The 23,636-nt window shown below is 41.6% G+C and overlaps 1 protein-coding gene across 1 annotated transcript in view; it reads left to right on the top strand.

Moving 5' to 3' along the window:
- Window positions 1–23,636, top strand: part of LOC109418918 (bromodomain-containing protein 4) — a 95,997-nt gene extending 72,361 nt beyond the window's left edge. Inside the window, exons 3-6 of the mRNA XM_029870840.2 lie at window positions 18,572–18,855; window positions 18,934–19,101; window positions 22,094–22,929; window positions 22,993–23,636. Coding sequence (XP_029726700.1) covers window positions 18,572–18,855; window positions 18,934–19,101; window positions 22,094–22,929; window positions 22,993–23,015 — 1,311 coding nt within the window. The 3' untranslated portion in view covers window positions 23,016–23,636. The remainder of the gene's footprint in view (window positions 1–18,571; window positions 18,856–18,933; window positions 19,102–22,093; window positions 22,930–22,992) is intronic.

Genomic DNA, 23,636 nt, shown 5'->3' with positions numbered 1-23,636 from the left:
AAATGGTTTGTGTCAACTCATGATCTTCTGATTTACAAAGGTAACCAAGAATTCATATTCAGTATATTTTGGGTCTACTGACTAGATGTCCAAAAATATCAGAATGGTAGATCGAGTATCTTTTGCGGAAAATGTATCAATAAAAAAATGCCGAATATTTATTCGTTGCTTTTTTATGCAAAAGGATATTTTTTTCTGAAAAAGATTTGAAAACAAACTTTTCATCCATTCTTTACCCCACCAAATTTCGGAAGAAACCGGGACTTGCTCTTCCAAATCCGGCCGGTTAGTGCTGCAGGTTGTTAACCACAGTCGGATCTCCATATGCTAATAAAGTTTACGACGATCCGGCGTTTAAGGTCAAAAACCAGTCATTCTAGTTTGTTCGTTCCTTTCACAAAGTGGAAATCATCGGCCAGAGTAATCGAGGCGGTTATAACATTTCATCGTTTCTCATAAGCTTTAGTAAAAGTGAAGGATCATAAAAACAAGATTTAGCATCGCATAAAGCGGTTGCGGTGTACGATGGCGATCGTCTTTTTTCCCGGAGATTAAGCACACAAAACTCGAGTCAGGGAATGAAGATGATTGCAAAACGAAGATGTTTGCGGTCCCTACGGGAAGATCGAAGGTCAGCCGTACGCAGAGAATACAGAGAACGTGTTTTGTGAGAGTCACACTTGCTGTTAGTTCGTATGCGTTGGTAATCAAGATTCAACTTGACTTTTTGGATGACAGCGTTCCGATAAGGAACAAGTTTCGCCCCAAACAAAGAGGTAAGGCAGATGGACACCTGGCAAATTGGTCGTTACTGAAATTTATTGTTCAATGTGTAGAACACGTCGATGATTCAGGTAGGACCTGTGGGCAAATTGAAGCTTAATGATAACATAAGTGCATCATTTAGCTTCATCATGTTGATTTCGATCTTTTCCGCTTTGTGGTTACTCATCGTCCGTATACGGACATACACTACGCGTCATAAGTATGGTTCTACAAAAAAAGAATGCTTTTGATATTCTGAACAACTTCCTATCGATTGAAGCAGATATTATTGTACTAAGTAAAGTGGTTATGCAACAGAAGAAGTAATATTTATTTATTTTTATTTATTTATTCCCCATCATTCATCTGACAACAGTGTTTACATAATAAAACTTAAATTAAAATTACATTAACGCATTTGAAATTAACAAACGTTGCTTGAAACAATTTAAACTAACAGAAAAATCAAACAAATCATACACACGATTGAACAAACAACACATTACACGAATTGGTTCATTCTGATCATAATTGGTGCGTCCTAACTGTAATCTAATAAAATTAGAGCGTCTTAAGCTACGAGATGCTACATTGATATTGATCTTGCAAAGAATGTTAGGTGCATCTATACTACCGACAAGCACTTTTTGCACAAATAATACTCTCTCCAGCTGACGATTCGCCTTTGCAATAATCACGGAGTAGTGCTCTCTGAAGGAGAGTTTGGAGTCCAAGTGAACTCCAAGATCCTTTACCACCGAAACTCTTTTCAGCTGTTCACCACCAATGTTGTAACTCCAATTGATTGGATCTTTTTTGTGCGTGAAGGAGATTACCGAGCATTTACTCGTACTGATCGTCAATTCATTGATCCCACACCATTCAGCGAACACGTTGACGAGTCTTTGAAGCTCCCGACAATCCTGAGCCGAGTTCACGATCAGGTAAATTTTCAGATTATCCGCATATAATAGCCGACATCCTCGAGGCAGTACAGCACACACATCGTTGAAAAACAAAGAAAAAAGAAGTGGGCCAAGGTTGCTGCCTTGGGGAACACCAGAGGGATTTGAGAAGTATCTGGACTGAGCTGTTCCAATTTTGACACACAGACGACGATCTACCAAATACGGGGTTACGTACAAAAGGCTGAATTACATAAGGCTGAATGGTCAAAAGGCTGAAACACATAAGGCTGAATGATCAAAAGGCTGAAAGCATCAAAAGGCTGAAATATATCAAAAGGCTGAAAGATATCAACATGTTGAAAAGTTTTGAAAGTTGTAGAGAATCGAATGAAATGACATTTTGGACATTTATGGCTATTGGTCTTTGATAAGCATTTGATTCGACTTGAAAATGATCATAGGAAACAAAAGAATCTTTGCTCGAAAGTACATTTGGTCAAAACCCATTTTACGGAAGAGGAAGTACATGACATTCAATCGATTTGACTATTCATCGAATGGACATCTGGTCACGTGAGCTAACTCTAAGTGATGAAAAGACATTCAAGTGGAACGTAATCTTATGGATTTCGGTATCATAATGTCTATGTTATTGTACTTTCTTCAGTATCATATCGGCCAATACCCCGCTAATACTAAACAATTTTAGCTCAAATTGACAAAGCATTTCGCCAACAATTTATTTCCACTCATTTGAAGTATTATGTGTGTCAACTCGGAAACTAGGTTGAATGAGTCTTAGATGTAAACAATTGTTCGGATAATTCGGGTAATAAGCGGTAGTTGAGGCAAAAACTATTGTACCTAACTGTTGCTCAAAAATGTTTGAACTTTGTTCAGTTCTAAATTTATAACGCGTGCGAGCTCTAAATTGAACACTAGCGAAATCCGCGAAACTGAAATGGCCATACCTCCACCATGTTTCCACAGATTTCAAACATTTTGAGCTCATTAGATTCAGAAATTCTTCTGCTATTGGAACCATATCTGAGCGTACCAGTCCGGTCAACATGGGTTTTGGAAAATCCGGATTTCCAATCATATGATTTAATACAATACAGTAACGGAGTTATTGGCATGAATTATCGAAAATCATAAAATTGCCTAAACCAATAGAGTCTGATCGTCGGTCCATCAGTTGGCCATTCCTGATTAAGTTTCTCAAGGAACTCCGGGTGACTAAACAGGTTTATTAGCATCACATGACGACAGGAACTATTTCCCCCAATGTTGTGCGCATAAGAATGCAGAACCGAATTGCAGCACTGCAGTGTGAACGCGTTCAATTTGCATTGAAGTTCATACTCGGCACACTGCGATCAAATATATTTGAACATGCAAATTGAACGCGGCATGAACTGGAACGGACTGAACCCGTAGCATGCTGACTAACATGTTACCCTGGTTTCTGTGATACTAAAACGGCCATATTTGCGCCATTTCACCCTTCAATTTTGGCAATCTTTTGGGCTAATTCAATCTCCTTTTATTGAAGAGTGAACCAGTCCGACCATCGTGTGATTCGAAAAATCTAAATTCCTGGAGCTGTATTTCAATATCCGAGACCACAATGTCGTACCAAATGATCTATGATGCATTTCCCTATGATATAACATAATAACGTCCAAGCATGTAGATGCGGCACAAGCTTCTAGTCCTAGGAAAGACACATAGGATTTAATGATGAAGATAAGCGCATGTGAACTCAGAGTCGAATGGGAACCGAGCGGGCGCTCTTAAGCAGCAAAAGCTCAGACAGGCAAGTTCAATGCTTTGTCGACCAAAAAATTTAAAGTGTTCAGTTCATTTTTGGCTCACGTTCTGTTCGAATACAATACTGCTTGAAAGAATAGCCTATTTTATAAGAAGGAGAAACATCTGGTAAAAAGTAAGCAGCTTCAACACCTGAACTTAAATTATGGTTCTTCCAACATTTTAAAAGAAGGAAAACCTTTGATAAAAAAAAAAGATGCAGCTATAACATTCAAACACAGTAAGAACAGCCTATGTTCAAAAGAAGGGCACGGCGTGTGCATGGGAAAAGTTTATAACAAAAAAATAGGCATCGTCAAATTTTTCGCTATTCAAAAATAGAGGCTTTCAGCTTTCATTTGCAGGGTCCCTCAAAAAATCCACCGAGGGATCCCGAACAACTTTTTCAGAATACTGTTTTTCCCCATACAAAATGAACGGTTCCAAATTAATCTCTATTTCCACTTAACAAACATACCCAATTTTTGTATGAAAAAGTTCCCCCGATGAAATATTTTGATGTTGGGCTTGAATGAAAGCTGATAGCGTCAACTTTCACGTAGCGTAAAAAATAGCGATGCTCATTTTTTTGTAATAAATTTCTTCTACCAGACACACCGTGAGGGGAAATCTCCGATGAATCGTTTTTAAGGAATATGCGCACGCAGAATCTCGCTGCATTTTACACATTGGTAAGAATGCCAACACTGAATTTATGCAAATACCTCAAAAGAACAACCTATTTTTAAAAGAAGGAGAAATCGCTCACGGGAGAATTATTAGTATGCAGATATTATCATCAAACCTTTCCGCTTGGTCGTTATACTGTACTATTTGCGGCCACAATACTTACTCTTCCATCAGAGATTTTTCCCGCTTTTTTAGAAAGGCTGTTCTTTCGAGGTAAATGCATAGATCATAATTTAACCATTCAACTAGGCTGCCTAGTAAACCTCCTTTGCATTAAAATCATTATAACCCATTCGCCTTAGTGGCATTTGAGGCCTGATATCCTTCGGCATAATGACACAGCACCAACGGGAACGACATTTCGGCAAATGCCACTCCGGGGAAAAGTATTCCGGAAAATATAATACCTTTTTTAATACCATCTTTTAAATCATGAAACCCTCAGCTCAGATTCTATAGAGTTCATTATTATGCATATTTCAAGTTTTGGAATTTGCCATGTTTTCAGCCTTTTGTTATTTCAGCCTTTTGTTATTTCAGCCTTTTGTAATTTCAGCCTTTTGTTACATATCCATAGTTTCAGCCTTTTGTATTCAGCCTTATGTGCATTCAGCCTTTTGAAATTCAGCCTTATGTTACCATCCCCAAATACGATTTAAGCCACTGAACACAACTCGATGCAGCACCCATCCTTTCCACCTTCGCAAGAAGCAACGCATGGTCAACGCGGTCAAACGCAGCTTCCAAGTCTGTACAGGGTGTCTACTCATAACTCAAAATAAAATTCCCTGAGTTTTCCAGGTTTTTACAGATGAAATTTTGAAAGTTTATAAAAAATAATCCAAATTTTCTAAAAATTTTAAAGGGTCACTTAGGGTATCATCAGCAGGTTTGTTCTCTTCGTCATGAGGGATTTATGTAGGCCAAATTGCCTGAAACTTGATCATATTCAGCTTGGTTGGGAAGGATATGATGCCAACTCTGAGTTCAACAGGTTCCAAAAATCCCCCATGATGAAGAGAACAAAACTGACGAAAATACGTAAATTCCCCTACTCTGCAAAAATTCTTTCAAGATTTCTGAGCGTAATTCCTGGAATTTCTTCCAAAGTTTCTTCCTGGATTTCCGCAGGATTCTTTCACGAGATATCTGTTTGAGTACGTCCCGATATTTCTTGCAAAGGTTTTCCGATATACTTCCAAGGATTCTCGCTGGATTCCTCCTGAAGATCCAGGTTTTTCTCAGGTTTTTCCTGAAATTTCTGTCGAGATTTCTTCAACAACACTTTGCGGAGTTTCTAGCAAGATTTTATTTGAATTCTCTCTAATATTTCTACAGGAGTTTCCTATAAGGTATTTCGTAAGTTATCTCAGGAGACATTCTGAGAAAAACCCGTAGAAGAATCCTTGCAATAACTTGCAATCTCGGGACAATTTCTGGTAAGATTCCGGGAAAAAAATTTGGAATAAAACAGAGAATATCTGTAAAAAAAATCTCAGGTAGATCACTGCAAGAAATCCGGTACAACTACAAGGAACAGCTTTGCTCTGAAGGAATGCAAGAGAAGAATTCAATGACAAATATCAGCAATAACTCCTGTAGAAATTCCAAAAGGCACTCTGGAAAAAAAATCTTAGGAGTAAGTCCAGGGTAAATTAAGAAAAATTCTGAGAGACATCTCATGACCAACATCGGTAGGAATCTTCTGAGAGAAGTTCCAGAAGATACTCCGAGAGAAATTTCATTTAAAACTAAAAAAACCTCGCGAAAACTTTTAAGAAATTCCTGTAGGAGACCAGGAAGAACATCTTGAAGAAAGCCCAAAGCAATTGTTTGAAGATATCACAGGAAAAAATGAAAGAAATCTCTTGAGAAACTCTTGCAGTAAGTTCGTTAAAATTCCTTCAGAAACCGTTGGAGGAACCTTAGTAGAAATCTCAGGAATAACTCCTTCAGCAACTCAGAAAGAAATTCTGGGAAGATCTTCTGGGGAAGTCCCAAGAGGAACACCGGAAAGAATCGCGTAAAATTTCCATGAGGAATGCCGAAAGAAATGCCACGATTTATCCCGACAGAAATTCTTATGGAGTATTCGGGATAAATTCTAGTAAAAATCCTACGAAGATTTCTTTGAGCAAAACACTGGAGGGACTCCGGGAAGTAATAGCATCCCCGTGAAAAACTCCAGGAGAAATCGATTGGAATTCAGAAATCCCTGGAAGGAATCTGGACGTATACCTTTCCTGAAAACAATCAAAAAGGAATAAATGCGGAAGGAATTTTATTAGAAATCCTGGGAGACATTCCAGGAGGTATTTCTAAAGATGTTTCAGAAAGAAACCCTGACGGAATTTCTGGAAAAAATCCTTGTAGTGAAATTTCTATATGGATTTTTACTACCAGATTTCTATTCATACGACCTGATGTTTTTTTTATATCGGAGTAAAATTTCCCTGAGTACTAGAGATATTCCCTGAGTATTCCAGGTTTTTCCCTGTTGAATAAAATTCCCTGAGGATTCCCGGTTTTCCAGGTTTTTTCCAGGTAGTAGACACCCTGCTGTATATATGGTGTCTACTTGAATCCCGTCTTCAATGTTTCGTAAGCAAAACGATGTGAATTCAGTGAGGTTAGTTACCGTTGACCTACCAGCATAAAAACCATGTTGGTCGCATGAGATGTGATTTTTAACTTCGTGGAACAAAATTTTGCTGACAAGAATTTCTAACAGTTTGGAACCGGCACATAGCGATGTGATACCACGATAGTTAGTAACATTTCCGCGGTTACCCTTTTTATGAACAGGAAACAATACTGACTCTTTCCATTCATCCGGGAAAGTCGATTGGGCAATTAATTGATTGCAAATCGATGTCAGAGGAGCACAAAGTGCTACAGCACATCTTTTGAGTACGATCGGTGGAATGCCATCAGGCCCTGGCTGACACGAAGACTTCAGTTTATTGATGGCATCGCTGATGTCCGCTTCTGAGAAGACGATGTTTTGCATTCCCAGAACATCCTGTGGAACATTCCTAAGGGCAGCGTTTATGTGCTGCGAAGAGGCAGTGTCCTATTTGAATACGCTCGAGAAATGACATGCAAACAATCTGCATATATCCGCTGGAGACGCAGCCGAGTCGGTACCATATGACATAATCGACGGCAATCCATTCTGCTTACGCTTTTCGTTAACAAAGGACCAGAAACGCTTGGGGTTGCGCTTCAGTTCCTTTTGCTTTCTCTGCACATACCGTGAATAAAGCAGACGATTGTAGTTTTTGTATACATTACTATAAATCTGAAATTCTCGCTTGGTACTAGGCTTTTTGTTTCTAGAGTAATGTCGCAGAGCTCTGGCTCGCTCAGTTTTCAGGATTCTCAGTCGATTATTCGACCACGGCGGGTTTTGAATAGTTCGTTGAATGGGGATATGTACACGGAACAACTCAGTGAGTGTGTGGGTTAAGATTTCCACAGCATTGTTGACATTATCAGCAGTGTGCAGCGGTGTCCAGTCAACTGCTGAGATAGCATGGTTCAACGCAGCGAAATCAGCTTTTCGAAAATCGAAATGTGGAACTACTTCAGATCTAATGAAAGATATTGCTCTTGGGCATTCCATGGAAGCAAACAGAGCAGGATGATGTTCATCTATCAATAACGAGCGGCTCAACAGCTTCTGTGATAATACACTGACAAGAGGCTTGTTCGTTTCCGAAAACAAGGTCTAGCTTCCGACCATAGTTGTTGACAATAGGATTGAGTTGTCTCATATTTAATAGCGACACACCATCAATGAGTGCAGAGCTGGCACCATTGAAGTTTGATTCACAAGGATCAGGATATAAATGACCGCTGCAAGAAGTCTTCCATACGAGGCCAGACTGATTGAAATCGCCAAATAACAAATGCATGTCAGACAAGCCAACAGAGTCACAAACATGGTTTATGCACTCAACGTGTCGTTCGATATAGTTAGGATCAGTAGCGTGTTCAGGTGGAAGATACACTACGCCAATGAAAATGTGGCTAACCCCAGAGGAAATGCGTATCCACAGTTGCTCCAGTCCAATATGCATGGAAAGCTCAACAGCACTAGATCTTAAGTGATTCGAGACAGCAATGAGTACACCACCGCCGCGTTTTTTGCCTGTGAGGTCGGCATCGCGGTCCTTTTTATATACGGTATACTTATCTCCGAACAACAGCAACGAAGTAAACTGCTCGTAGAGCCAGCTTTTGGTGATCACGATTACATCGTAATCCGAATCAGATGCAGCGAGGAAGAATTCATCCACTTTCGTGCGTAGTCCTCTCACGTTTTGGTAGAAAATATTGAGATTGCAATGAGCATCTCCACTGCTCAGCGTTTTTCGTTGATGGCAGGTAGCGACTTTGTTTCCAAGTTGAACAGTAGAAAGTTCGGAGTTCGATGAATCAGAGAGTACAGGGTGCTCCGCAGCTACACGATCGGTGTGCCGCTCAGCCAGCTTCGACTGACTTGCCAAAAACGACGGTAAGTCAGCAGACAGTCGAGGACCAGTAGGAGTGATTGTCTGCAAGATTGGTGTTTCGATTTGAGACAGTGTAGCAGTCTTCCCTGCTTCGGCAGGACATATACCAGTCTTATATTTACCTGAGAGAACAGGATAATCCACCGAAGACTGGTCATGGTAGTGAACGGCGAGTTTCTCAGTTAGTGATAGCTGGCTTGCCAATAACGACGGTCGGTCAGGGGGCGATGGAGAGTGGGCAGGAGCGATTGTCTGCAATATTGGTTTACCTCTTTGACACAGTGTAGTAGTCTTCCCTGCTTCGGCAGGACATATACCAGTCATTCATTTACCTGAGAGAACAGGATAATCCACCGAAGACTGGTCATGGTAGTGAACGGCGAGTTTCTCAGTTAGCAATAGCTGGCTTGCCAATAACGACGGTCGGTCAGGGGGCGATGGAGAGTCGGCGGTTGTCTGCAATATTGGTTTTCCTCTTTGACACAGTGTAGTAGTCTTCCCTGCTCCGGCAGGACATATACCAGTCTTATATTTACCTGAGAGAACAGGGTAGTCCACCGAAGACTGGTCACAACTGGTGAGATTCTCAGCGATCGCAGAAGGTACAGTTGATTGCTATATTGAATAATCTATGTTCTGGCGGGCCTTCGTGAGTTGCCGGATGAAGATGGGACATTTCTGGCTCAAGGAAGAATGATCGATATCAGCTAGACGATCCGACACAGATGTTCGCAGGCTATTCATTTTCTCGCAGTTGACACACTTCACGAAATCCGAAACACATTCGCTTATTTCATGGCCCTCCGCACATCTGGGACAACAGACAGGCTTACTACACGCAGAAGCCAGATGACCATATTCAGAGCATTTGTAACAACGTTTAACGTTTAAATCTTCAACCACTCGGTAACGTTCCCAACCAATGTAGACACGCTGCAGCTTCATGATGGCTTCGTAAGAAGAAGCATCTAACTCAAGTACAGCATTGAACCGACTGATGTCTTGTTTCTGTATTTCAGTCATGCGTATGCACCGGGCCACAAAAGTTTGGGGCAGATTGTTCTGTGCTGTCAGTTTCCGAATGGAGTCATTCCCGTCCATATAATCAGTTAGCCCTACCAGTTTCACTCATATTATATATACTGGACTGTGTTAAGGACATCTTTCGAATGCATAATGTATTGATTGATTGATAAGTATTTCGATGACAGCGATTACCTTAGAAATAAAATCAAGAATTTCAGATTCGAGAAATACTTGTGAACAAAATAGATGTGGCTGAAATCAAAACAATCTTATTCATTACTGGCAATTGAACGACTCTAGGGTTTATTTAAAGTTTTTCGGCTAAGCAGTCTTTATTAAACTAACGACGTTTGTTGTTATCCCAGCGTTTCGACGCTTGTGGGCGTCTTCCTCAGGGGGTAAATACTTGTGTCGTTATTTGTCTAATGTCCTCCTGAGGAAGACGCCCACCAAGCGTCGATACGTTGGGATAACAACAAACGTCGTTAGTTTAATAAAGACTGCTTAGCCGAAAAACTTTAAACTTATTCATTACTTTAAACAAACAACAACTGTTCATCAGTATGTTAAGATTTTTAAACGTTCAACAGCCAGCATTCAAACTCAACATATTTATGCTAAATTAATCTAAAGAACTTCCAACACTCGACACCTCAATTAGCACTCTCCGCCATTCTTATGCAGATCGTACCGGTCAAACGCACAAAAAATCCACCGATGGCACTCCAACAGCAAGCTGAAAGTCATCTTTCTGCTGACGGCACCACCGTCCTGTCAGCCACACTGACTCGAAACCGCGTATTTCGCACAACAAACCCCGCAGCAAAAGAGGCATCATAATATTGCATAATTTGGCATACAGACACACAAAAGCGGCGACGCTAAAGCGGCCAGGCCAAGCGAGCTCTAAACATTGCACAACGTTTCCTAAATTCAACAGACCCGCGATCATGGTCATTCGGCACGGAGCGGCGCGGCGTGGCCAAGTTGTTGTGGAAGAGGAGGATGGCGAAAACGAAAAAAAAAAATGACGATCGTCAGCATACATTTACCTACAAGCTAACTCCGGTTCATGTGAGAGCATAAACCGATACGGAAGCTTCGCAAAGCTGTTGACCAAAACAAACTCTAGGAAAACCGATACCTACCTCTATGAGTCATAATAGAGCGACTAATGGATGGACCGCGTCGCGGAATTGTTGGTACCTCCACCCGGCTTTACATGGTATCGCGTTGTAGGGATGGAAGACAGTAGACAATAATATTATGGATCGATCGGTGGACTGAGCTGGCCGATCTTAACCAAATTTAGCGCAAGAATTTCTGTGAAAATAAACAGAAAACGCAGTTTTTTTTTATTTAAGACAAACCTTATTTATATGAACACGAATTTTATATTAAAATTTGTAATGGTTATTTCCAAGCACTGTTGAACAATTTCAGGATGCCTAACGACACTCATTACAAATAACAAAAACTGACCATCAGAACAGAAACGAAACACGTCAAAGCAACTTTAATTTAATCTTTGTTCCGGACATAATCCAAAACATCCAACAGCAGCGAGCTTGTCTTCTTATTAAAACATACGATAAAACACGAAGCTCTGACTGCATGATTTTTTTGATTTACGCTTTGCATTCATATTCATATGTCGTGCTATATTTGTGTTTGTAGCGTTGTGCACAAATTCCTAACAAATTGATCGTCATTCGGGCCAAACTTGATGACGGTCATTCAGCATGAGTGTTATAGGGTATTGGTTCCCTTATTAAGCATGTGGCTCCCATTTTCATCCTATGAAAACCTAAGGATTGAAGCGCTGTTTGTTTTGTTGCTTATTTTTGTATTTTTTGTTAGAAGTGAGTACCCATGAAAACAAAAAGAACGGAATCAATCGGTGCCGTAATCGCTTGTTTTCGAATAGGATGAATATGGGAGCGTGAGATTACTGATGACACACATACCCTAGTTTCTGCGTCCGAGTAACGTTCTTTGGCCTGCAACTAAAATTTGCAAAGTATGAGGGTGGTAGCAGTTAGCATTGTATTGTATTGATGGGTTCGTCACGAATGTGTTTGTTAGCGACATTGAGATGGTCGACTACAGTGTACACTGAGTAGTTTTTCATAAAAAAAATTACATTTAATTTTTACTTAATGGGATTTTTTTTTCACCTTACTGAGGGAGTTAGAAGCAAAGGGTGACCATTTTGACGATTTTGAGCTGATCATATCAAAACATTCTTCAGATTTCAAGCTTTCAGGAACTTTTTTAAGATTATTTTTACGATGATTAGAAAAATTACAATAAATCGTAGAAAATTGGGTCGACTTTGAAACTCCATACATTTTGTATGGGATGAAAAATTGGCGAAAAACTTTAAACCCCATTTGCTCGAAACTGGGTTTTTGTCACTTACACGACAAAAACCCAGTTTCGAGCAAATGGGGTTTAAAGTTTTTCGCCAATTTTTCATCCCATACAAAATGTATGGAGTTTCAAAGTCGACCCAATTTTCTACGATTTATTGTAATTTTTCTAATCATCGTAAAAATAATCTTAAAAAAGTTCCTGAAAGCTTGAAATCTGAAGAATGTTTTGATATGATCAGCTCAAAATCGTCAAAATGGTCACTAACACCCCTTTGATTCGATTTTCAAAAACTCTCTAATTTTCATGTTTTTGCCTCATAAACCTTTCTTTCGGACCTTCCGTTCGCAAGTTATGCGCGTATGCCACTTGAACTTGAGCTTGAGCTTGATTGACCGCCCGTAGATGCTTCTCCAGTATCGCCAGACCAGCAACACTCACACAAGGAACCAATGAGATTCAATGTGTGAGCGTTGGTGATCTTTTATTTTTAGGCGACAATGGCGCCTGCCACGTCAGGTTGCAGGTCAGAATATACCTCTGCGTCTGCACAAATTCATGCGAATGTCGGAGTGATGGTAGGATATGGTTGGCAGAGGGTTCACACATTGGTGTGTGGATGCCAGGTGTAAGGTGATAGATTATTACTATTAAGCTAAAGCGACACAGTTCGCTTGATTGCATAACTTGTAGACGTAATCTGACAGATTGGCACTGTGTTGTGAAAGTTGGAAGGCAGGGAAACGGCTTTTCAACCGATCCTGGTTCTAGCGATGGCTACGAACATATCAATATACATGTGTTTTATATATAGAGAAAAGAGTATAGAGAAAGTGGATAGAAAGATACACAGTAGAAGGAAAGGGACGGGCCAGGGATTGAACCAAGGACCTTCTGCATATTAATCTGAAGCGGTAGCCACTAGACCATCAAGCCCGTGTGTCACTGCCACCAGCACTTTTACCAGGATTTTTACAAGCAGTTCTGGGATTTTTTTTCCAGGAATGCCTTTCGGAGATTCATCCAGAAACTCATTCCATGGATTCCTCCAGAAATATGGAGATTCCTACAAAAATTTCAACTCGAGATACATCCAGGTTTTTCAATTGCCGACTAGCTACTTCAAAAATTTCACCTTACATCCCTTCAGGAATGAATGAAAGAGATTCACCCAGAAACGCAAACTGAGGATTCTTCCAGGAATTCCTTATGGAGATTAGAGAAAGTCCTGCTGAGGATTCCTCCAGAAATTTCATTTGGGAATTCATCTAGGCATTGATTCTGGAGATACTTCAAGTTACTTCATCTGTTGATTCCTCTGGGCATTCTTCTAGGAATTCATTCTGTAGATTTTTGGAGAAATTTTATCTGGAGATTCCTTCAGGAATTCTATCTGTCGATTACTCTAGAAATGATATCTTAGATTTTTTTTTTTTTTCAAGAATTCTAGCTGGCAATTTAGAATTCTTGAAAAAAAAAATCTACAGGGCCCATATAGCCGAGGCGGTAAACGCACGGGTATTCAGCATGACCATGCTGAGGGTGACGGGTTCGATTCCCGGTCGGTCCAGGATCTTTTCGTAAAGGAAATTTCCTTGACATCCTTGGGCATAGAGTATCTTCGTGCCTGCCACACGATATACACATGCAAAATGGTCATTGGCAGAGGAAGCTCTCAGTTAATAACTGTGGAAGTGCTCATAGAACACTAAGCTGAGAAGCAGGCTTTGTCCCAGTGAGGACGTTACGCCAAGAAGAGGAGAGAGGAGGAGCTGGCAATTCTTCCAAGAAGTGCTTTTGGGGATTCCATCACGGATCCCTTCTGTGGGATCTTCCAGATTCCTTTATAGCATTTTTTTTCTGAAGATTTCTCCAATTCCCTATAGGAACCCCTAAAGCAGCTTCTGAAGAACATTGCACCTTTAGGGATTTAGGGATTTCTACATGCATTCTGAAAGAATTCGATCAAAGAGATTTCGTTAGGAACTCCTGAAGGACTCCTAGAATAAACTTTTAGCGATCTCATAGGAAAAAAAATCTGCAAGATTCTCATAAGGAACCTTGTAAGGAACTCTTAGTAGAGAGCTAGAAAGAACTCCTTCAAGATTCTCAGAAAAAAAACCTCTGAAGGATTGTCATACGAAAATTATGGAGAACTAGTTGTACCCGGCAAACTTTGTCTTGCCTACTGCGTCTTTTTTGACATTGCAAGTTTCTAGCCAATACCAAGTCCCCAAGTCAAATGTAAGGAGAATCGATTTTCAAAAACTCTTAATTTTTCCATATTTTTTGTCGCATAAACCTTCCTTAGGTGAAAACTAACAGAACAAAACAAAGACGACCCAAATCGAACGCTCCGTTCGCAAGTTATGCGCGGTCCCACGTATGCCACTGTATTTTTATATATATAGACTAGCTGTCCCGGCAAACGTCGTACTGCCTGCCTACTGTGTGTTTTGACATACAGCTCCATAGGGACGTCCCCCGCCAAGTCATCTGTATGGGAGCCCCCCGTTCCAAAGACCAGGCTAAGAATCTTCCCCGGCCCCGACAGCACCCACATACAAAATTTCACACCGATCGGTCCAGTAGTTTCCGAACCCATAGCGGTCAGACAGACAGATAGACAGACAGACAGACAGACAGACAGACAGACAGACAGACAGACAGACAGACAGACAGACAGACAGACAGACAGACAGACAGACAGACAGACAGACAGACAGACAGACAGACAGACAGACAGACGGAAATCCATTTTTATATATATAGATTTTCAAAAGGATCTTCTGGAGGATGCAATGGAATAACTCCTGAAAAATGTTCAGAAAGAACGCCAGAAAAGCACATAGAAGGAATTTCTAGAGCATTTTCAGCAGATACACATGGAGGATACTCTGATTGAACCCTTGCAGCATTCTCAGAAGCAAGTACGAGAAAAATCTGGAGGATTTGTTTAAAAAAACTCTTGGAGTTGTCCAGAAGAAAGAGTTCCTGAATAAACTACTCCTACAGTAGAACTTTTTGGAACACTGTAAGGTTGGGATATTCAGGGACGTCTAAACAGTCCCATAATGAAGTCCTAGAAGATCTACAAGAATAATTTAATGTGTTCCCACCATACACCATCCGTGAAGCATTGAAATTTGTAATGAAATTTATAGACAATACAGGGATTTTCCAGGTCAGCCAAACTACCTTGGAGCTCAGAACTTCAGGTCCACACTCGTCCGAACTGCCCTATAATGAAGTCCATCAAATCTACAAGAATAATTGTATGTGTTTTCACCATAAAAATAGGCTCTTGGGGCTCTTGAAATCTATAATGAAATTTATAGACAAAATAGGGATTTTCCAGGTCAGTCAAACTACTTTGGAGTTCAGAACTTCAAGTCTATGCTATACTGAGTAACGTTGCGTAATCAACCGCGATTAATGGACCAAACTGAAGTCTACTAGATATTATTATAAATTTTTGGACATCAGGGTCGTCCAAACTGTCTTATAGCGAAGTCCTTTAAATCTACAAGAATAATTTTATGGAATTTTGCCACAAATAATATCTTTGCATAATCCACAGAGATCCGCGAAGCTCTTGAAATCCACAATATAGGGATTTTCCAGGTCAGCCAAACTACCTTGGAGTTCAGAACTCCGGCTTCAGGTCTACACTCGCAACAGTAGCCATAGGTGCTATACTGAGTAACGTTGCATATTCAACCGCGGTCACATGCCATTCAGAGACATCAAAGAGCTATTCCGGGTTAGCCAAACTACCTTAGAGTTCAGAACTTCAGTGTGCAGGAGAACTTCAGTATCCAATGTGTGGCGGCAAATTAACCACTAGCTCGCTGTACTTTACAGAGAACCCAGCAGCCGGGAGCTGGTAAAAGTTGGAAAGATACGATGAGCAGGGCGTGTTGTGAGAATGCCGGACAACAACCCTGCAAAGCTGGGGTTTACAAGAGATCCGGACGGTAGAAGAAGACCTAGACGTAGTGCGCAAGGTGGGCGGATCAGGTGCAGAACGATCTGGCAAATGTGGGACGCAGCCGAGGGTAAAGGACTGCAGCCACGCACCGAGTGTTGTGGTGAAGAATTGTTGATTCAGTTTTATTATAATTGTTATGAACGCAAATGAAATTAATTAGATACAATCATTACAGTTGCTAATGTTGTGATATTATTACGGCTGTAGACTCCATGTAAAACATTGCAGGACAGTGGGTACGATTCTGAATATCCCGAAGCTATGTCATAGTCTTTGATTATATTCTGTAAGCTCCGGTCAGTAAAATAGATTATGCAACATAACTTTTTATAGCCAAAAAAACAGAAAGTTCAATTGCTGTAGATGCTAGATTTGAAACATCATTATAGTTTGGATGATCCCAACTGATCAAAATACCACATGTCAAAAAGTTCGACACCCTTCTCAATTCGTTCTATATGACGTCATTATACTTATCCAATTTTAAGCCAAATCATTTGGGCGATGCTAAACTCATTTGAAGTTTGTATGGGAGTTGATATGGAAAAACATTGGTTCTTACATATTTCTCGCAAGGGGTTCTATTTTTTCTTGAATCACATAACTAATTAAATTGAACTATAGCCTTATATGTACCGAACATCTTTGTCGAAGACCGCAAAGTCAACGAATTAACGGATTGAGCTAAAAATTTTGCCAGAGCAGCGCGGTGTCATATAGAACCCATATAGGTGCCCATCGAACTTTTTGAGATGTGTTTTTTTTTTCATACAAGCTTGTTCGATAGCTCCATGATGTAATAGTAAAAAGTGTTCTTCAGTAATTTCACTGCTAAATCAACAAATACCACATCAATGCCAAACTCTGCTCAAACACCTCCAATTGTTATTGGTATGTTCTCCTAACATTTTGTAGAATAATATAATAATAACAATCTTAGGTATTAGAGTACAGGTTGTTCTTTGCATGGTATTTGTGAGGTAATCCCTTCTGCTCGGGTTGAGTCACCCTAATGTCCATTGGACATTCAGAAGACATACTGGACATGATAGATTACAAATCATAGCTTTGTATAATGCGATAAGTACCGCTACACCCGTCAGATTCAGGATCTAAACTCAAGAACAGTTTTGATGAACTAGGATATCCTGGTTGATCTGATACTGTCTATTGAACTTTCGGAAGACTTACTGAACATGATACAATATAAGTTGAAGTTTTGTGTAATGAAAGAAGTTACCGTTACACCCGTAGACTTTAGGACCTAAATTCAAGAACCTGACCTAGGATGACCTAGGATATCCAAAAAACATATTCTGCAATATATTCTATCATTTTCAAGCTGTTGAGAGCCAAAACTACAGAAATACGTAGACAAAAACTCTATAATAATTCAGGAAGTTTTTTGGGAACTCCTAGAAGAATATCAGTAAAGAATTTCTGAAGGGAATTTACGAAAACAGTCTTGAATACATTCCAGTAGGAATTTCTGCAGAATCCCCCTTTGAAATTTCATAAGGAACGCTGTCTGTGACTTATTGTTAACCGAAAGCCCCTACAAGCGTTTACCATCATTTATCGGCCTTTGACTGGACTGTACAAATAGTGTAGGTCCATAAGATGCACTGAGTGTGCAGTGCATTGCAGTAACCGCGCTACATCGCCTCCGGCGACAACCGGGTCAACCGCTCGACCGAACGAACGAAAGTAAGAAAATGAGGGGATCGGTAACTCGGTTTCAGTTTCTGTTTGCTTGCATCACTCAGTTTTCTTTCGAAACTGCAGTCAGAGTCAGCTCAGCTGAAGCAATACAATCAGATCCGCGAGACTTTGTCATTTAGGGGGTCGGCATTGCCCACGATGAAAAGGAAAGTTGTTGACTGTGTGAAGTTTCTTTCTTACTCACAACTCGGCTACTGGTGCCGAGTGGCGCCAGATGATATGGGCTACATAGACCAATGTTGCTCGCTGTGAACACTTTGCCATTTTACTGGGAAATCTACAGTATCCATCGTGACTCTAGTTATTGTTGGGTTACGACACCAACCAAACCAACGAGTCGTCTTCAATCCTCTGCGCTTTGCGCTGATTAGACCCTATCCCATAGTTAAAGCGCTCTAATGATGCACGAGTTGCGTGCAGTGTTGCCTATATCTGGGTCCAAAGGGCCGTTATACAACCTTTCCGCCGGTGCACTGTTGATCTTCATAAACTTGCCTCGAGATCGTCACCTCAACTAGCACCGAAGAAAATGAATCACGTCGAATAAAAGTGAAAGTGGTTATTCCACAACTACCATTTCTGTCCACCCTGACCGATTGCGGTGGCAATGGGGGAGATGAGCCGGCTTGGTTTAACTCTCCATCCATATGTTTCTGCCTTTCCTGCTGGTTCTCGTTTACGATTACATAACGGCGCAAACCTGATTTACATGTTGATATCGTTCACCGCCAGTTTCTAACACCGCAGTCTTCGTCTCCCATTCCCAGGAACTCCCCAAAGCGCAAGCCTTGATGCAAGACAACCTATCGGCGGATGAGGCCAACCTGCAGAGCATCGACCGGGAAGAGAAGCCGAAAAAGACCGCCGAGAAGCCACAGGAGAAGAAGGAATCGGTCGAGAGCGCCGACGCCGAAGACGATGACGAATCGGCCGCCGACGGGGAGAGCGACGAGAGCGCCGACATGAACTCCAACAACCGGGTGCGCGTCAAGCTGCCGCTGGATCTGGACCTGTCCGAGCTGGCCCACACCATGCTGCGAGATAATCACAAGTATGACTAAAAGATTAATTAATGACCAAAAGCGGAGAAGCGAATCGATTTCCTAATATCATACTGAATTTTCCGTAGGTCCAAGATGAACTGTGTCGTTGAGCGACGCCGGTCAGAGGAGATGGTTGACTCGCCAGCCAAGACCATGCGATTGCCATTCGGAATGGAGTTCAACACCGAACCCAAGAAGCAGAAGGTCACCGGAGAACGTATTGCCATCTTCTGCGAAACCGGAAACGAACCAAAGTGAGTACAGATAAGTGTTTGCTGAGATCCACAGGATTTCAACAGGTTCCTAATTATATTTTCGGAAGAGCAACTAAAGCTTCTTTCCTTCGGTCAGACTACCCAATCATCATTTTAAATGGGTTGCTATCCGCCATCCTGATGACGTGACCCGTCCACCATAGCCTCCCCATTTTCGTGGTGTGGACGATGGTTGATTCTCTCAGCAGCTGATGCAGCTTGTGGTTCATTCACCTTCTTCAAGTTCCGTCTTCCATCTGCACTCCGCCGTAGATGGTACGCAACACCTTCCGTTCGAAAAATCCAAGGGCACGTTGATCCTCTGCACGTAGGGTCCATGCTTCGTGCCCATATTGGACTACATAGCGGTCTAAGCAGCATTTTGTAGATAGTTAACTTCATGTGACGGCGATCTTTATTCAATCGTAGAGTTCTGCGGAGTCCAAAGTAAGCTCGATTTCCTGCCACAATGCGCCTCTGAATTTGTCTGCTGGTGTCGTTGTCAGCGGTCACCAGTGAGCCCAAGTACACGAATTCTTCAACCGCCTCGATTTCATCACCGTCGATAGAAATTCGGGGTGGCGGGCGCGGTGATTCCTCCCTGGAGCCCTTTGCCATCATGTACTTTGTCTTCGACACATGAATGACTAATCCGATTCGCCTGGCTTCACTCTTTAGTCGGATGTAAGTTTCCGCCATCTTCTCAAATTTACGAGCTAAATATCAATATCATCAGCGAAATCAAGCTGCTGAACGGACTTCGTGAAAATCGTTTCACTCGTATTTATCCCCGTTCTCCTTCTTACACCATCTAAGGCGATGTTAAACAGCAAGCACGAACTACAAACATTACCCGATCAGTTTATCCGTGAATCTATATTCGTGCGTAATCTACCATAGCTGTTCTCGATCGATTGTATCATACGCCGATTTGAAATCGATGAACCACTGATGTGTGGGCACGTTGTATTCGCGGCATTCCTGCAACACCTGGCGGATGGCAAACATCTGGTCCGTTGTAGCGCGCTCACCCATGAATCCATCCTCATATTGACCCGCGAACTCTCTTACAATCGTTGATATACGGCAGCATAAAATTTGAGAGAGTATCTTGTAAATAGGCAGCGCTTAGTAGTGTGATCGCGCGACAGTTCCGCAATCCAACTTGTCACCTTTTTGTAGATGGGACACACGATACCTTCCATCCATTCCTTCTGTAATACTTCTTCCACCCAAATCTTGGTTCTCTCACCAGTGCTCACCAGTCGACCATCTCACGCTCGCTCATGAGAAGATTCCCGGGATTGTCTCGGCATATTTATGTCGGCTTGTGGCACAAAGCCTCTGCGCAAGCGGTTCAGCTTCTCGTAGATATTTCGTGTACCTATCTTTAGCGTGATACAGCTCTTCCATCGCTTCGCGATCTCGCTCTTCCTCCAAAAGACTGAGTTCTGCCTGTTTCGTGCCTGTTTATAACTTGCCTCATTCGCCCTCTACGGTGTTGCATTATTCTCGTCCATGATGCATTCATCTCGTTATTCAACTGTTCACATTCACCGTCGCACCAGTCGTTTCTGTGATTCGGAGCTGCGAAGCCTAACGCTGCACTAGGTACTAACAATGGCGGATCGCATATCCCTCCAGCCATCTTCAAGTGTAGCTGCGCCAAGCTGCTCTTCCGTTGGTAGGGTCACTGCTTACTGCTGCGCGTAGTCTTGAACCACTTCTACGTTACGCAGCCGCTCGATGTTGAGCCACAGCGTTTGACTTCGACGTGTGGTAATAACTGTCGAAGGTTTAGAGCGCATACATACAGCGACTAGGTAGTGATCCGAATCTATATTCGCACTACGGTATGTGCGGATATTGGATATATCCGAGAAGAATTTACCGTCGATTAGAACGTGGTCGATTTGGATTCCTGTTGGATGGTCGGGTGATCTCCAGGTGCCTTTATGGATATCTTTGCGGGGGAAGAAAGTGCTTTCGACTAACATACCACGGAAGGCAGTAAAGTTTACGCATCGCTTGCCGTTATCTTTCGATACGGCGTGCAGGCTGTTTTGCCCGATTACCGGTCTGTACATGTCCTAACCTACGACTTACTCTCCTTCAGTCATCATCAGTCATCACCAGTGACTGTAGTACTACTGGCAAGTTTATCGATTTAGATAAATCTGATGATGGCTGAAGAAGAGAAGCTCGAAACGTAATAAATCGAGGCTTTTAGTGCGTAGCAATCACCGAAAAACATCAACAATCGAAACAAATACACACGTTGAAGGTCTCTAAGACTCTACAGGACTTAATACAATTTTGTCTTCAAAAACATTTAAATTCTACATTTTCACAATAAAAAACAATGTTTTTATAGAAGGCTAAGTTTGTTTGGCGAGTACTTTTAATAGGAATTACAAAATTTGATCAACGCTTTTGAAAGAATATAGAAAGGTTATTTCCATTTTTAGTAAAAAAATATCTGCAAGATAGCAACACTGTTTTATAAAGTATTGATTAGATATTCAAGATATTGAAAAGAGATTTTGATGTTTCTATAAGAAACTTGAAGGTTTCTCTTGTCGTAAGACCTGCAGATTTGATAAGTAATTTCCCAAACGTCAAGCATTTGTTTACAGTAATAATGGAACTCTGGATCCTCGTTCCTCCAACAAACTACAATTCTGGAACATAATAAAAAAAACTGATGCCAGCAACTGAAATATTAAGACAGAAATACGTATTCTTTTAGATTTACTAATTTACAGACAGATTATAGTGGACCGGGTGTGATGGTTAAAGCACGTGACCATCACGTCGAGAACCTGGGATCGAACTTCCGACAAACTCGCAAATTTTGAGTTCTTTCTTAGGAAGGGAAGTAAAGCATGCGTCCCGAGATGAACTAGCCTGTATTAAAAATCTCGTTAATAAAGATAAGAAAAAAATACAGATTATACCGAGCTATAATAATATTGCGCTTATTATTTTCCAGGAATGAAGACGCTGAGCCCGTGCGTCAAGTCCTGATCCCCATCCCTCCGATCCGCTCGTTCGGCCCTATCACCCACCTGCCCCAGCAGATGCCCCCACAGCCAATGATGCGTCAAATGAGCCGACCAATCTTTCCCATCCCGATGATGAGCCACCACCAGCAACCCCAGCAGATGCCTCCAGTCCCGGCCCAGATGATGCAGGCTCCTCACCCCGAAAACCCCATGATCCGTCCAGCCTTCCATGCCCAACCTCAACCCATGATCCACGCCCAACAGCCCCAGCAGCCACAATCCACTTTCCCACAGCAGATGCAGCCACCACGCGCCGAAGTCCGCATCCAGTTCCAGCGTATTCCAATCCCGGAAGCTATCCGACCATTCCTGCCCCCACAGGCTCTCCGCAACGGCCCGGAACAACCCGAAGTTCAGATCCGTGAAGTGCCGCTGGAGATGGCTCTGCAGAAGGTAGGTCTGTCGGCCGATGAGCTGAAGGACATCCACGAAATCGCTGCCCAGAAGTTCACCGAACAACTGAAGCAACTGATCGGAGAGATGGCCGACTCGGAAGAAAGCAGCGACGAGGAAACCGATTCGTATCGTACCACCCCTGCCCAGGAACCCGCCTCGCAGCACTCCGAGGAACGGGAACTCCAGGAACAGCAGCCTCCCCGCCCACAGGAACCAGAGCCTCAGGTACGCAACGTCGAACCACAGATCCTCCCCATGGGACGTGCCCAGTATGCCCGATCTCTGGTTAACCCGATCAACCTTCCCGGAAAGGTCGTAGAATCGTCCCTGTCTGTTTCATCGGATGAGGATGCGGAACGTCCACACTGTAAGTATTCCTCCTACAACACGATTAGTTAACATTCTAATTTCATTTTTTTTTTAATTTCAGACGTTCAACCACGATCGGTCTAAGCACGGACTGTAATCAAGCGCGCAAATGTTTCCATTCCTGAAAAATACAGTGAAACATTCCAGCACGTTTGCTCATGTGATTGTAAAAATTAAAACAGATGTTTTGAAGGAAGTTTATACAAACAGTAAACCGAATCGATAAGTATTAGCCAGAAGCGAGACAAAGAAGTAGGGGAGAACGGAAAACAATACAAATCAACGAGAGAAGATTGTGAATGTGTAAATAATTGTTAGAAACTTTCAAAACCACCAAAACAACCAATCGTTCCAGAACACAAACAAAAAAGAAAAAGAGCAATCGAAAACAACTAAATCCACAAATGCCACTATAGAGATGTCAGTAGATTATAATGCAGAATCAGCAAATCAATTGATACGAAACAAAAGTAAACTGAAGATCTTTTTTTGCTCTAGAACAACTGAAAGGTTTCCTAAATATATTAATAGAGAGTATAGTAGAAGAACAAGAGAAAAATCGAGAAAAATCAAGAACGATATTGTTTATAAAAGTTTTTAAAGTAAACTTGAAAATAACGTACAATCGGATTGGTTGACAATCCACCAAAATTTTATTAGTTTTGAACCATTTCAAATAAAGATGTTTTTACTAATTATAATAAA

This window comes from Aedes albopictus, chromosome 2, assembly GCF_035046485.1.
Source record: "Aedes albopictus strain Foshan chromosome 2, AalbF5, whole genome shotgun sequence".
NCBI lineage: Eukaryota > Metazoa > Arthropoda > Insecta > Diptera > Culicidae > Aedes > Aedes albopictus.
This window is presented reverse-complemented; position numbering and strand designations above follow the sequence as displayed.